The sequence below is a fragment of the Semicossyphus pulcher genome, unplaced genomic scaffold (assembly GCF_022749685.1).
Source record: "Semicossyphus pulcher isolate SPU_LCO1_2020_fin unplaced genomic scaffold, fSemPul1.0.p SCAF_16, whole genome shotgun sequence".
In the NCBI taxonomy this organism is placed as follows: domain Eukaryota; kingdom Metazoa; phylum Chordata; class Actinopteri; order Labriformes; family Labridae; genus Semicossyphus; species Semicossyphus pulcher.
Window position 1 is genome coordinate 17419234 of NW_027211670.1, and position 15967 is coordinate 17435200.

The window sequence follows — 15967 nt, forward strand, 5'->3', positions numbered from 1 at the left end:
TTCACACTGGTTGCATTATATTAACGTCAACGTTCCGCCCACTCGCCCGCGTTGAATGTTCTTCACTATTATCTGCTGCGTTTACACATCAGCCTTGTGAGGTGGCCTTGAGTGATTTGAAAGGCGCCCTCTTGCGGACATTTCACTAGGCCACTAGTTCACATAAAGTCAGGGTGAAAAATTTGGTAGTTTGCGTTCATACATGCAGCCCACCTGGACAATGTCAGGAAGTGCAGTGCATGTGTGAAAAGGGCTCTTCTTTCCTGCCCCATAACACCTCGTCCTGTGCTATCATCATATCCACAATGGCTGCAAGAGGGCTTCGTCACTTGAACCCACTTGAACAGAACCAAAGCTACAGTACCCTGTGACATTTCTGGGCCACTTGATAACACGACTGATACTTAAATTTATTTTTGGACAGTTTCATTTTGTAACATCTGATGGAGTTTTTTATTGTCCTAAGTCGGGCAGGCAACCAGGAGAGACCCCGGGAAAATCACTATGCCTGGACAAGAAATAGGCCCACAAATACCCCAGGTTAAACCTCAACTTGTGAGCTTTAACAGCCTTTGGACAGATTCTGGCTAGCTATTTATCTTATCTTAAACTAAACTAAGCTAACAGCCTCCTGGAAGCTAACATTCTCCTGGAAGCTAACAGTCTCCTGGAAGCTAACATTCTCCTGGAAGCTAACAGTCTCCTAGAAGCTAACATTCTCCTGGAAGCTAACAGTCTCCTAGAAGCTAACATTCTCCTGGAAGCTAACAGTCTCCTAGAAGCTAACATTCTCCTGGAAGCTAACAGTCTCCTAGAAGCTAACATTCTCCTGGAAGCTAACAGTCTCCTGGAAGCTAACACTCTCCTAGAAGCTAACATTCTCCTGGAAGCTAACATTCTCCTGGAAGCTAACAGTCTCCTGGAAGCTAACAGTCTCCTAGAAGCAAACATTCTCCTGGAAGCTAACAGTCTCCTAGAAGCTAACATTCTCCTGGAAGCTAACAGTCTCCTAGAAGCTAACATTCTCCTGGAAGCTAACAGTCTCCTGGAAGCTAACGTTCTCCTAGAAGCTAACAGTCTCCTGGAAGCTAAGGTTCTCCTGGAAGCTAACAGTCTCCTGGAAGCTAACATTCTCCTGGAAGCGTTCTCCTGGAAGCTAACGTTCTCCTAGAAGCTAACATTCTCCTAGAAGCTAACAGTCTCCTGGAAGCTAACAGTCTCCTGAAAGCTAACATTCTCCTGGAAGCTAACAGCCTCCTGGAAGCTAACAGTATCCTGGAAGCTAATAGCCTCCTGGAAGCTAACATTCTCCTAGAAGCTAACAGTCTCCTGGAAGCTAACAGTCTACTAGAAGCTAACAGTCTCCTGGAAGCTAACATTCCCCTGGAAGCTAACAGCCTCCTAGAAGCTAACATTCTCCTGGAAGCTAACGTTCTCCTGAAGTAGCCTTGTATTAAACGGACGAAGACGCACATTACTTCGAGCGCCTCGTTTGTGCCTTTGGTCCTTTCTGACTGACCTTAGTTTTTCTCTATACCAAGGAAACAAAAAAAAGCTGGAAGGGTCATTAGAACATCCAGATTTCTCATTGGCGCCAGACGTCAGCAGACAGACCAAGTCCCCCTACGAGCCCTCGTATCTGTGTTGTTTTATGTTTGGCTGAAAAGTGCCCCGACCAAATACCCCACCAAGAAACATTAATGATGTTGACTTTCGGCTTTCAAGTCAAACTAGGCCTTTTGGGAGCCCGTCTACATGTAGGTCCAAGAGCTACAGCTGCGGTCTGACTCACTTTTCCATGATGCATGCTTGTACAAAAGCTAATGCGCAGCTTTATATGGGGTACTTCTACTTTTTGGACGCTGTGATCACAGGTTCCACTTCAGGACTTTGATATCAGCGACACTACTTTCCACTTCTAGCTGGAATAAGGGCCTCGAACAAAACTCTCAAAAAGGCACAACTAAGAGCTCTCCATCAATTCAACTAGTACAGTATATTTCCCCCCTCAGACTTTTCATTACCCTGTTCAGTGGAGTGTCTAACACAGAGCCTATCAAGGATCTTTTTTGTCAACGCAGCTTTAACAAGATCCTTTTTTTTTTTTTTTACAGATTTCCTATTATAGATGAAATCCCTGAGAGGCCTGAGAGCACACTTCAGCCTCTGAGGTGTTTGTAACGCTGCCTTTATCCACACAAGAACAATCAAAGCGCACGCCGGCAGACCTGCGCGCCCCTCAGCCGCACACTGGCACCGCGCCCTCCTCTCCTGAGCAGCTCTCTCATCTGCAGGGGGAAGCTTTTCACATGAAGTTCATTACATCCCCTCTCCCCGCTCACCTCTCAAAGCCGCTCTTTGTCCGCCGTAATCTCGGGATCCTTCAGAACCGCTAGCTTGAGTTTCACATTGGGGAGTATCTCAATGAGTCTGGAAGGGATTTCAAAGGAGAGGGGGGCCGCTATATCATCCAAGCATGGTCTTCATGTCCTGGGCTTATCTTGACCTGGAGTCAAGTTGGCCATATGCTGGAACTGAATAGCCCCTCTTCATATCCAAATGTTGTTTTAACCTGTTTGTCCCTGTTGGTAGAATGAAGAGACATTTATAAACAGACATTCTGCTCTATAAAAGCGTTGGTTTTATTGTGCATTTGACCTTTTTATGTCTCGCTCAAAGAGCGCTAACCCAGCCAAATAAAAGGAAACAAGTGTAATAAACTATAAAAGAAGCATCACTCGGTTTCCATTTACAATAATCCAGGATAGGCCGTGGTGTGATAAAATCCTAACAACTTCCGCGCTCCCAAAGATAAGCCTGCTATGCACTTACAAGACGGGAAGTGATCTGGGATATCAGCCTTTCAAAGCAGGGCCAGCGAAGCCAAGTGAGCTTCACTGATGTGCCGGCCGGTGGCTTTTAATCCCCACACAGGCCTCCTTTCTTACGAGAGTGACCATATTTTTTTTCGTTTTAATTAAGACCCTACCTGTCCACATCAAAAGGAAAACCCAGATTAGTCCTTTGATCTGCCTAAGCTCTTTATGACTGTATATGGAAAATGTTAAGATTTCAGCCCAACAATCAATCATCTGTTTTCTGCTCATAACCCGCTCCGCTCCCCGAGGTTGGCTTTGACACAAGACAAAGAGGCCGTCCGGATATACGAGCGGGAGTCTTAGCGGTGCGTATCTGGAGCAAGAGATTATGGCGAGATAAGGAGGGGGAAAGACAGGAAGCTGAGGAGGGAAGAGACAATTATTTGGCTCTGTTGCACAGTGTTGTTTTATTGAAAATGCTCCCAGCCAGATCCCTGACACAGGAGGATGTGTTTTATTTTCTCTTTAGTAAAACGAACCATAAAATGACACTAAAAGCAGACGCAGACTCTTAAATCTAGTTTATTTCAGCCCCCCAAAAAGTACATGAATGGCACATACAGTGAATAAAGGGAAACGCACTGCCTCCATAACGAGAAAAAACCTTAAATTAAGAGCATAGCTACGATGTTAGGGTGTTATTACAACCTGCACATGTGTGTCCTTATACAAAGATGGGTTTGGATTAGCTATCTAAATCCATTTGTACTCAATCAGTCTGATTCTGTTATTTACAGGGCAGAAAAGAAAGAAAAAGAGGCATCTAGAGGAAGGATTGTTTCTGGCTTATGTTTGTGGCTTTAAGGCAGGATCGATGGCTTTTAAAGCTACAGGTTACTTTACAACTACAAACATAATTAGCAAATTAAGGAATAGAAAAACAAACTATCAAATAAAAGAAAAAATCATTAAAGAAACACTGAACAGTTAAAATCATCCAGAAAAGCAAGCACCTTAAACAATGATCGGAATGTGTTGGGACAAAAACAACGCTCTATTTGTTGCCCTGTTCAGCCGACAATGCAATTACTTCATTGACCTAAACAATGAATCATACGTCCTTCTTTCTAACAAGAGTTACAGGCTGTCAAATGATATATTCATCCTTCATAAACTAATACCAAGTGTGTTTTTAACCCCGGTTACACAAAGTATTTGCAGGCTGTTTGCAAACATAAATTTAACTGTCACAAAAATTGTAACTGTTTTCAGTCAGGGGGTCGAGCAGCCTGAGAGGAGAGAAGATTAAAGGGGAACACATCAAAGTCTGTTTACAGGTCTAAAGGGAGTACAAGCGAATATGTGAAATTGTTGTGTTAAAGTGGTTATCTGGGTTGCGTTCACTTTGGCAGCACCTATGGCGATTAACAGTAATAACTTGAGCGCACTTCACAATTTACGCCTACAGCTGGCTCCCTTTGTCACGGTTGTAACTCTTGATTTTCCTCGCTGACGGTCGCTTTCCTTTTTAGACTGTTTGCCTTCATCTGAGCGTTGAATTTGTTTCTTTTTCTTTTGAAGTTTTATCTGTAGTCATCGATCTTTTCTTTGTTTGTTCAGCCATAGTAGATTACTGTTTACTCGCAACACTCTCTCTGGCAGACCAACCACTGCTGGGTGATGGAAAACGCGTCACTAACTGGGCGCCGCAGACACCCAGTCTGTAATACTGCAAATGCAAAGGCTTTCATCAGTGGGCCATAGGTTCAATGAAAATCTTCGAGAGTATTACTTTAAGCCTTTTGTAGCCCCAGAGGGAGTTCTGATGAATATGCCTCAAGTGATGTCACAGGAGTCAGGAGCCTTTTTTACACTGCAGTTCTGCCTCAGCGCCGTAACGAAGCTCCGTCCTCATTCCACCTTTGTCATTCTACTTTGGACCACGCGACGCCGGCGTTAAGCCGCCCCAGTGTGTGTTTTTAAATAGCGTTCCAGTGTTGTGGAAGCAAAACATGCGCGAGGTGTAAACACACAGCGCATGCTTCAAATACACACACACACGGCGCTGTTCCGCTCCGCAGTTTACACAGACATTGTTTCGCCTCTGTTACTACCTCTGATGCCGGCTCAGAGGCAGAACGACTTTGCCGCACCATTCCGCCTCCATGCGTTCTACATCGAAGACGTAACGAAACAGAGGCGCAATAATCCCGCCTTGAGCTGGCAGCGTGAAAGCCCTACAGTCAGGTGAGGCTGAAAAGTTCAGTTTTGAAAGGTTAAAAAGAAGCTAGCTTCCTAGACCCCTCTTTTGCGGCTAGCTACAACAGGCTACATTAACCACTGCTAGCATAACACACCTTAAGCTCTAACCAAACTGTTGCTGGCCGGGTTGCATTGTGGGAAATGAAGGCGCTCGGTTTTGACTGACAAAAAAATTTGATTTTTCAACATCACATTAAGGAAGTGATGTCACCATTTTAAGGGACTTTAAATGGAAAAAAAAATGTTTACAAATACAAAGACACAGTTACAGCTTTAAAGTAAAATCAAACAAGCAGTTCTCGTAGTACCTGTATCATGACACATGTAAGTAAATGCAAGAAGAAACAGGTGCAGCAGACGAACACATGATTGGTGTTATACTGTAGCAAAAAAAAACGTGTTAACAACAGCATCTTGTGTAACCTCCTCAAACAGGTCAGGTTGGGACACATTAACATTTAAATAACAACAGCCTTCGTATGTACACAGGGAAGCCTCTTAAAAACAGAACACCTCTACAAACAAACGCGCAGCCACTGATGACAGCTGTGCCGAGGAGAAAAGGACAGGGCTCAGGAGAAATATCAGGTCACACGACAGCAAACAGTTGTGACATACAGCCAAAATTGTTGGCTGACAACACAGAGGAATGTCTCTCCTGCATAACAATATTTAACTCTCATCTCGTTCCAACGGAGGGTTTAAAAGTGTCTCACCTGTAAAAATAAGAGGCTTGATTTGGAAAAAAGATACATAAATATTAGTACATTAAAACTCTAGAATAAAAAAAGGCAAAGGCACAAATATCAGCCTCTAATAAAGGAGCACGTTCGGCTTAAATTCAACATAAAAACACCAACTGCATGTTACATTGCCAGCGAGTTATTGGAAAACAAAGCAGAAACAATAGTTAAATACAGGCGTAAATAAAGAAGGCATAAGAACGTTAATGTAAATGTCTTTTATTCTGAAAAGCACAGTTCTGTCCTGGTGCGTTCACAGTGATCCCCTCTCAGATGAACTCCCCGCGGAAAGGAAGTGACTGCATGCTCCTCTGGTGCCAGCGGTAGCGCAGCCGGGCCAGCGGCGTGTCCCTCGGGTTCTCGAACTCGGAGAAGCCCAGCTGGTTGAGGATGTCATAAACTCCGGCTCTGGCGGCCACCTACCACAGAAACACATGAAATCTTAATGAGGAGGCGACACAGCAAGCCAGGCCATTCTTTTATTTGTCCATCGCGGCCACACAAAAGCTCTGAGCGCCACTTTTTCAGAGTTAAACATGTTATCTGTTGGTTTTGTACATGTGCAGCTGCTGCATGGGAACAATAGGTATCTGCTGTGGGTTTGGAAACAACAGGAAGTGGTAGAAGAAGTATTCAGGTCCTTCTCTTAAGTCAAAAAATATCAACACCACAAGCTGAAATAACTCTGTTACACGCAAAATGTCTGAAATAAAAAGTTTACTCAAAGGAGCACTCCACTCAACTTTAGTCTGCTACTACTATCCAGCCTGTGGAGCGTTTGCATACGGTCTTCTGTGGCTTCGGTGGGAAGATTTTTCTCAAAAATTACCCTCAATATTGTCATCAGGGTTACCTCAGCTCAGGCTTGGAGGCGTAAAATTGCTGACAGGAACCTTGAATTAAAGGGACGCAGGGACGTTTTAAAGGGATGCACTTGAGTCGCATTTTAGGAAAAGTAGGGTTTATTGTCGAATACACCGATCAGCCACAACGTTATGGTGAAGTGAATAACATTGATTATCTCGTTACAATGGCACCTGGTTGGATATGTTAGGCGGCAAGTGATCGTTTTGTCCTCGAAGTTTGAAGCAGGAAAAGTGGGAAAGAAAGTGTACGGATTTGGGCGACTTTGACAAGGGCCAAGGAAGGAAAACCGGCGTACCTGGGGAAGACATGGCACCAGGATGCACTAGCTGGTGGAGGCAGTGAGATGCTTTGGGCAATGTTCTGCTGGGAAACCTTGGGTCCTCCCATTCATGTGGATATTACTTTGACACGTACCGCCTACGTGAACATTGAGGAACATCCTTTCATGGAAACGGTATTCCCTGATGGCAGTGGTCTCTCTCAGCAGGATAATACTCCCTGCCACACTACAGAAATGGTTCAGGAATGGTTTGAGGAACACGACAACAACTTGGCCTCCAAGTTCCCCAGATCTCAATCAAATCGAGCGTCTGTGGGATGTGCTGGACAAACAAGCCCGATCCACGGAGACTCAACCTCGCAACTTACAGGACTTAAAGGATCTGCTGCTAACATCTTGGTGCCGGATACCTCAGCACACCTTCGGAGGTCTAGTGGAGTCCATGCCTCGACACGTCAGGGCTGTTTTGGCGGCAAAAGGGGTACCTACACGATGTCAGGCAGGTGGTCATAATGTTACGGCTGATCAGTACAAGCTACCTGTTCAAAGCGGTTACGTACGACCAACAGCCCACAACACAAAGATGAAGAAAGGCTGCAATCTCACATGTATCTTCATATGTTTATAAAATGTCACACTGAGCCCCGGCCTGCAATGAAACCAAGCTCAGCTCACACTCCCGTCTGCGTCAGCTGATAGCGACCGACCCAAAGCTGCACACGTCAGCTGATGGCTCAGCTGATCCCCTTCCAAGCACCCGATCTCACACACCTTATTCAAACGTCTGACGCTTTCTCTACAAGCCGCTTTGAACCCCAACTCCACAGCTTCCGCTTCCTCATCCTGTGTTGGTCGAATCAATATCATTTCAGTTGTGATTAATGCTCGCTCTGTCCTGTGCCCTGGACGGATCTCTAATGATGATCGTCCTGCCTTAGGCCTTCCACGTATGCAGGTCAAAGAGCAGGAAGAGAGAGATACAGCCAATTATAGGTAACCTACTTTATGTTCTGTTGGGAGGTTTGATCTAGAAATTATAAAACTGGGAGTACAGAGACTACAGATAGACCGATATGGTTTTTTCAGGGCCGACCTATACCGATTATTAGTAGTCAAGGAGGCCGATAACCGATATTTGAAGCCGATATTCATTTGCAGTAAAAGTGAAAATATTGGCGTCAAGATTTTGAATAATACAAACTCCAACACTTCACTTTGTTTAAATGCCTTTAAGCATATGCATCAGAGCCAAAATAACCCAGTTTTAAATTGATCTCTTATCGGCCGTCGGATTAAAAAAAAAAAAGCGTCAAAATTCCGAATATCAGCGCCGATAATCGGTCTATCCCTAACAGAGACATTGGAATTTAAGCTGGTACTATTTTATTGGCAGCGTTTTGATGCACTACAGGTCTTTAATAAGAAAAAGACAAATTTAAACAATCTTATTTTATAAAGCGGACGTGTGTTAAATATGAATCCGTAAACTAAAGGTGTCAGAAGATTAAGAGGAGTACAATTGCTTGTAGCACAGCGTCCATAAGGATATCTTTCCATTAAATTTGGAACAAATAAAACATCAAGCTCGGGAGTTCGTCTGCAGCGACAGACGAATCCCAGTTTGACCTCTTCCTGTTCACGTGATGAAGTGTCCTTGAGCGAGAAACTAAACACAATGGTTTCAGTTCGTCAGCTCGGTTCCTTACGCGTCCATGTGTGACCGGTAGAATAAGGATAATAACTTTAAGAGCCCCCTCAAAGATTATTTACAGCTGAAAGGATATATTAACATAAAAATTAAAAACCATCCTCCCTTGCTATTGTGCTGAAGGACAGCGCTGGAACAACACCATGGAGCCTGAGTGTTATTCAGCGTTTGCCCGAGTCAGACCTGAATGAACAGCGAGCGACGTCCCTCGAGGGAAGAGAGCGTTGGGCGTTCGTGTGAAGCAGCCGCTCACGCTGACTCACGCTCTGCCGTGGCAGTCAAACACTGTAAGACTGATGGGAAGCACCACGGACAACCAGAAACATCTGGCCATAAAGCCAAACAATGCAAACAAATACAAACAAAACCCAGCAGACAGCGACTGCCCTGCAATAACGCTTAAGATTCAATACCTCATTAGGAGCGCCACAGCTTGCCAAGTTTACTCTGCAGGAGGAGCTTCAGGGAAATATGCTCGGCTGTGATGTTCAGCCATTAAACTTGAGACTACAACAGAGAAATTCTGTTAAAGGAGTCCATTAGAGTTTTTATTCCTACAGATATCTGTATCGATTTTCACATGAAAACGTATTCCAGCTCATTTTTGTGGCCACGAGCAGCAGTAAAGACGTCTTCGCAGCTTATCCTCTCAGCTTGGAATCGATACAGTTCCTGGCTTAACCGCCAGCTGCTGGCAAGTTTATAAGACCCAAGAAGACATTCAGGGAATGACTCAGGCGAGGTTAGACGGCCTGAAACGCTTCTTTGCCAATTGCACTTCTCCCTCTTATCCTCAGGCGGTCGAGAAGTCTGCAGAATCGGAGCGCAGAGGAATGTGCAAGAGGAGAGACGTGTAAACATCCGGGTGAATAAGGGCAAGAAAGACTCCAGAATATGACTGTGGTTTGGTTCCTGAGGCTGTGAGGTAATCCTGTATGAAGTGCTTTTAAATCTGCACTGTCAGGTTGAATGCTGAGAGGACAAAACGGAACAATGAATAGGAATAATGGTATGAAGATATCTCTTTCACTGACAATGATTATAGTTTAGCAGGCCAGTTTTGAGCAGCAATAAGCACAAGGCACCGCAAAGTGTGGTTAGATTACCAACATGCTGACTGCGCAAAATCTAATCTTACAATAGATATCGTGTAACGCTCAAACATCTGACAATGGGTCAAACTGAAACCTCTCCTGTTCTGTAAGCCGCCTCACTATGAGCAGATGATGATGCAGCTTCTATTACCGTGTCTTAATTTAGCCTTTAAAGCAAACACATGCAGTAATGGACCACTGATGGGTTCCTGGACGGCTGCCAGGCTGTCTGCCTGCTGGGAAAAAATGAGTGGGTGCAGCAGAACAGTTAGTCAGTGGATGGGACTCTCAGGAGGTCCTCTGATTTTGTGCCGTTTAACCAGCACACTTAACCTGACTCATCTCCTCCACAGGCCAGCTGTCTAAACAGGCGATGAGCGAGTCTGCAACAGTGTCGAGAGGCCCGTCTGCTCCTGGTGCATTCAAGGGCTTCAAGATTTCCCGAAAGCGGATGTTCGGGGGGGGGGATCAAGCGTGAGTACATGCAATCTCTGCGGGTCAGAGCTGAGGCCAGCGATGTTTTGTTGTCTCCATTTGTCTCACTTCTGGCTCCTTCACAGAGGACGCCAGCTGCAGTCAGGCTGGATTCAGCAAAGCTATGACCTCTCTCGCCAACGACTTAAAAGGCCAGGCCAGAGATTTGCTCGTGTCAGGCCAATATTCATTCCTGTATTGCCAAATCACAATAAAAGTTCTCTCATTAAACTTAGAGCAGGTCTAGGCCGTACTCTTTGTTATATTATTTACAGAGAACCAACTTTAATCCACCAATGGGCAAGCACTTGGCAACAGTGGCAAGGTACAACTTCCTTTGAACAGGCAGAAACCTTGAGCAGAACCAGACTCCTTGTTGGACAGCGATCTGCCTCAACTGGACATTTTCTACTTAAATATTTTGCAGAAATTGGGGCGCTGGTTTGGCTCGGTTGGAGCAGGCGCACTATGTACATAGGCTGCAGTCCTCAATGTACTGATGGCAGGTCTGACTCCCGGCCTGCCAATCATTTGGTGCACATCATCCCCCGCGCTACTCCCCACATTTGCTGTCTCCCTTCAGCTGTCCGACACAATAAAGGCAAAAGTTCAGTTGCTGAAGTTGTGTCTGAAACTTTCATCCCATAAAGCGGAACTGAATCTTCCCTTCCTCCTCGTGTGAGCAGCTGTGGCTTAAATGGTTCCCTATTGGAGACTGGCACTTTGCATAGCAGCCTTTACCGTCAGTTAATGAATGCGTGTGTGTGAAAGGGTGAATGTGACATGTAAGCTGTGTCTCAATTCGGGGGCTGCATCCTTCCAAGGAGGCGGTCTACGGAGGAGCCTGTGTAGACTGCTAAAGGCGAACTGAAATGCGACCGTCTGTTCTAGGGAGGATTTCCTGTTTGCGTCACCAGCTGTTCCCACCCTTACCCTTGCGTCACCAAACGCCGCTCCTGACGCCTAGCAACAGGTAGCTAGCAGGCAAACCAGCTACCATAACTAACGTCACATAACTTTACCTCTTGTATCAAAGATAATGTGTTTCAAGGGCCCTTTCGTTATTTCTAATGTGTATCGCTAGCGATTCGATTGAGTTGAAACCACAAACATTTAAAGTGTATTCATCGGCCATGTTAGAGTCCGCCATCTCGCTTGAATTGGCACACAATGAAACTTAGGATACATTGGGCCTCGAGGGATGCACCCGATGGATCCTTCGCGGCCCGGGAAAAGGAGGACGTATGCGTTGGCCGCTTCTGAAGGAGCCTTCGAATTGGGACAGCTTTCAACACGCCGCTGTGACGCAATCGGCCTTCAAATACGCCCTTCGAAGGATGCAGCCCCAGACTGGTAACAGAGAAGTTCGCCTTCAGGGTTTTCAGAGGCACCACTCTTTATATTATGTTAATGGATTATTTCATCATCTGTTTAATATTTAATGTTTTATCATTTAAATCAAGCTTTACTTTTATAAATGCATCAATCAAAGTCTTGAACGCCACTTGCAAGTTCTCGTGTCTCCCCAGGCTTTTTTCTACTTTCCTTTTTGCCCTTGAAGTTGTCGGAGTGCGGTGACAAGTTCCTGGTGACACTAAGCAGAGCTGTCAGGGAGAGCCGTCTCTGAGGCTGCATTAAAGACATCACAAACGTCAATACTCATTAGGGGGCCGGAGCTAACGGGGAGGAGCCGGGCAGCGAGGAGGCGCTGGTCGTTCCCACAGTCGGCTATCTCAAAGGCAGCACATACCGGGGCCTGTGCAGGGGGACAGGGAGGCCTCTGTGCCACACATCAAAACAGCTGGAGTGATAGGGTACCTCTCCTGCAGGCATCCCTGGTATGCACTGTACACAAGTCCTGCCATTGTGTGAAGGGCCGTGTTTTGGATTAGCAAACATGGATTTCAATTCCAATAACTCCTCTGATGTTTCTGCTCTGATCTCGCTGCATGGCCGCCGGGCAACATGGGCTAATGACGCTGGGGACAATATTTGTCCAGCGTGTACATAAAGAGGCAATAAACAACTTTACTTCAGACACAAGCAGTTTATACTGCTTTGAAAACTTACAGCTGACTTCTGATGGGTGATGGCGTCTTTTATCCTGCAGTGAAACACCATAAAACATACGCCTCGGTGTATAAACAATCCGACTAAACATGAGCCATGAGCGCCATTTATATTGCTTCAAAAATGTACATAACTGCTGCATTGTTGCGCTGCAATTAGCGTCTTTTATCCAGCAGTGAAACGCGTCCTTCTGTGTTCAAACAATCCGACTAAACAGAAATAAACACGACCAAATAGGTCAGAGACTCTTTATCAGCTGGCACAAACGACTGGGAACACTGTGCTCCTGCTTTTAGCCGCTGCGCAGATCAAATTAGTCCATGCACAGACACATGCATACCAGCCAGCGTGGGGCGCGGGACGGCCTGTGCCGCTCAGATCTGCCCGGTTGTGTAACCGAGGCTTCAAATGCACGGCCGGGGATGGCGGTGACCCCCGACCGCCGCCTCGGGGTTCTTCACAGTTTGTCATTAATGATCGTGCCACGGTCACTGGTGATAGGCTAATGATTGTGCCTTCGGGTTGGTTCTGTCGGATTGGTTGGGTTGATGCCAGTTTTTGCTGCAACTGGGCCACTTAACGCATCACTATACTGCTGATGGTGTGGGCAAAATGTATCACGTGTGTTTGTATGTGTTTGATTATTACATAGCTTTACTCCTGATGTCCTATAAAGCGTTTTAATGGTTTAATTCTTTCTATGTGGACTTTGCAACTTTATTTTGAAAGGTGCAACAAACATGGAGTCGTTGTCTTTTCTGTAACTCGGTGAAGGCAATGTAATGCCACATTGCACACTTTGGAGAGGCACTGTTTCCGGGCTTAGAGTCTGAGGGCGGATCAGATTGAAGTGAAGCTTTCTTGTCTGTTGGTAGGGCAGGAGGAACCAGGCGCAGCTTTCATTCTTGTGATGATTTTTGTGTTTCATATCCCACATTCTCACCTTGATATAATCCAGACATGTGACAGCCAATCACATAATCCACGAGGACCGATTGAGCAGCAAAATCAGCATCTTACAAACTCAACCAAACAAGATATTTGGATGTACGTGCGTCGACGTGTGGCCCGTCCCAGCAGCCGCTGACATCTTTCCTGTCCTTTGTGTTAGTCTCCTACGGGCTCAGAAATCATTCAGAAGATAACACCTAATCCTAAACCTAATGCCAAGGGGAATGGTTGCCATAGGAACCGTCTCACCTGGCAGAGTCTGACCATTTCTAACTTTTGCAGGAGCAGTTAAACTCAGGGATGATTAAATCTATTCATTTTAATTAAGCGTTTGGTTCAACAGTGCCGTGTCGTTTGTTCTGCTGTGTTTATGCTGAAGATCTCCTGTCAATCAAAAAGTGTTTAGTGCTGTGATATGTTGAAGTTCATTTCCATTCAATCCGAACAAAACATCGCTGCTGCTGATAATTACAGAGCAGGCTTCAGAGGACGCACAAAGAGAAACATTAGAAGAGACGAACTGTCAGTCAGCAATGCCACCATCCTAGGCGTCATTTCAGATGTGAGTTTAAAAAACAAACAATAAACAAAACACAGAGAAAAGAAGTGAGGCTAGATTTAAAAGTAAAGAGCTTTATACGAGTGTGTTTAAAATGGGGCACAAATCAATACCCTGACACAGGGCTCGAACAGCAAATGCACCTTTTACTTTTAGCCCGGACTCTGGAGTGAATAAAAGGTTGTTTGATCTTAGGCAGTGTATTTGTTCAGAAGAGAAGGTCGGGGATATAAAAAAAGTGCTAAACCACACAGGGATTTCTTATATGTTGTGGTTAAAGCTTTCAAAACTGCAGCAGAGCTGCAGCGTTTTCAGAGTCAACACACAGATCAGTGATTTTAGCAGCATTTAATTAAAACAGGTTTGGAAAACTTTTGAAACATGGAAGTTTAGTTTAAAGTCGAAGTCGAATATCACACCGAAGTTTCTGGGAGTTTCTCCTTTAGGGAGCCAGCAGACCATGGAGACTGTCATCATCAATTAGCGCCCTAACATGGTGGATAGGCTGAAGGATTAAGCTGCTGTTTTCCCAGAGTTCTGCCTGAAGGTGATCAACATCTTCCTTCAATTTTGGAAAGGTCCAGGTGTTAGAATGACTGAATATAAAGGTAACTCTAGGGCAGAGTTTAGGCCAGACTTTCTTTTTGACGGCCTTTTATATTACCGAATACTGGCCATATAGAACAACTATCGGACATATGCTTTGAATAGCCATATTTGCCTCATTAATTCGACATGAATTAAATTATTAGACATTATCCTAAATGTATGTCGTCATTGAACAGCAGTGCTCCGCTGCAAAGTTGAATCCATCCAACCCACTGGGATAACTTGCAGGTCTCATCGACCTTGTCACTTTTCCCTCAGAGAGGCGGCTTCTCTGGGCTGTTTTTTTGATCCGGTTCTGGAATGAGAATCCACGCCTTGCAGGCACGCTCGACACGGGAATTGTGCTGGCAATCTTTTGACAGCTTTGCCAAGTAGATTTCCCCAAATTCCCGGATGACAGTTTCACAGACCATGTAGAAAGTTGCCAGGTTTGCCTGTCCACCAGTCGAGGCAAAACCAGGCTGTTGTATAATATAAGTTTATATTTAATCTTAGCAACACATCTAAATATTAAATACACAATTATTAATTTAGTATTTATTTATTTGGCATATTTTCCAACCGACATTTTGCCCTTTGCTATCTTTATCTGCCAGACAACTACACATACCGGTGAAAAGCTTGTAAACCCTGCTCTGGGGGAAGGCAACCCATACAGCTAACAGCAGCTACACGCTAGGTAGTAGCTACGTGTTTCCTCTGAGCAGACAGTTAGGCAAAAGTAACTTCAAACTTTAACTTCCATTGAGTGAAACATATATTACAGTCTTACATTTATTTTTATGTAATCCTAGTTAATATATCCGTCATTGTCTTGGAAAACTAGCTAGCTACTTTTTAGCTAGCTAAAAACAAGCAGTTGCTAGCTAACAGTAGATTCAGCTAACAGTAAAAGGTTTTACAGAGAGTCTAGGTAGTAGCTATGTGTTTCCTCTGAGCAGACAGTTAGGCTAAAGTAACTTCAACCTTTAACTTCCATTCAGAGTCCTACATGTTACAGTCTTTCATTTGTTTTTGTGTAATCCTAGTTAATATATTAGTCACTCACTTGGAAAACTACCTAGCTACTTTTAAGCTAGCTAAAAACAAGCCGGTGCTAGCCAACAGCAGATTGAGCTAGCAATAAAAGTGCAGGTTTTACTGATTATATAGATGTAATAGTTATTTTTTGCCTTGCAGATATAAAAGCTACAGGGATGTATTACTGTACCATGAAATGTTGATTAAAACCTGAATGGATATATCAGTTTATCACAGAGCATCTGGCAGACATAATTAATGTTGTCAACCGCACACCTAAGAGCTCACTAATTAAGACACAGTGCGTCTGTCTGAGAGCCAAGGATGTAATTCTTGTAGCAGCCAAAGACAGTTCTGACGATAATTAGGAGAATAATGTGATTTTAATGAGATTTTCACAGGAGTTTCATCCTGCAGTGACTGAGCTCACCCAGCAGGTTTCCTTCAGTCAGAAGAGTAGCAGACTGTGAATTCAACTTTCCCAATCACTTCTCTGGTTTTTTATTTTATT

General features: G+C 44.6%; 1 protein-coding gene across 1 annotated transcript in view; it reads right to left on the reverse strand.

The window, feature by feature from the left end:
• Positions 1 to 3383: 3383 nt before the first annotated feature.
• pald1a (phosphatase domain containing paladin 1a) overlaps positions 3384 to 15967 on the reverse strand; it is a 66255-nt gene continuing 53671 nt past the window's right edge. Inside the window, exon 20 of the mRNA XM_069665032.1 lies at positions 3384 to 6243. Coding sequence (XP_069521133.1) covers positions 6094 to 6243 — 150 coding nt within the window. The 3' untranslated portion in view covers positions 3384 to 6093. The remainder of the gene's footprint in view (positions 6244 to 15967) is intronic.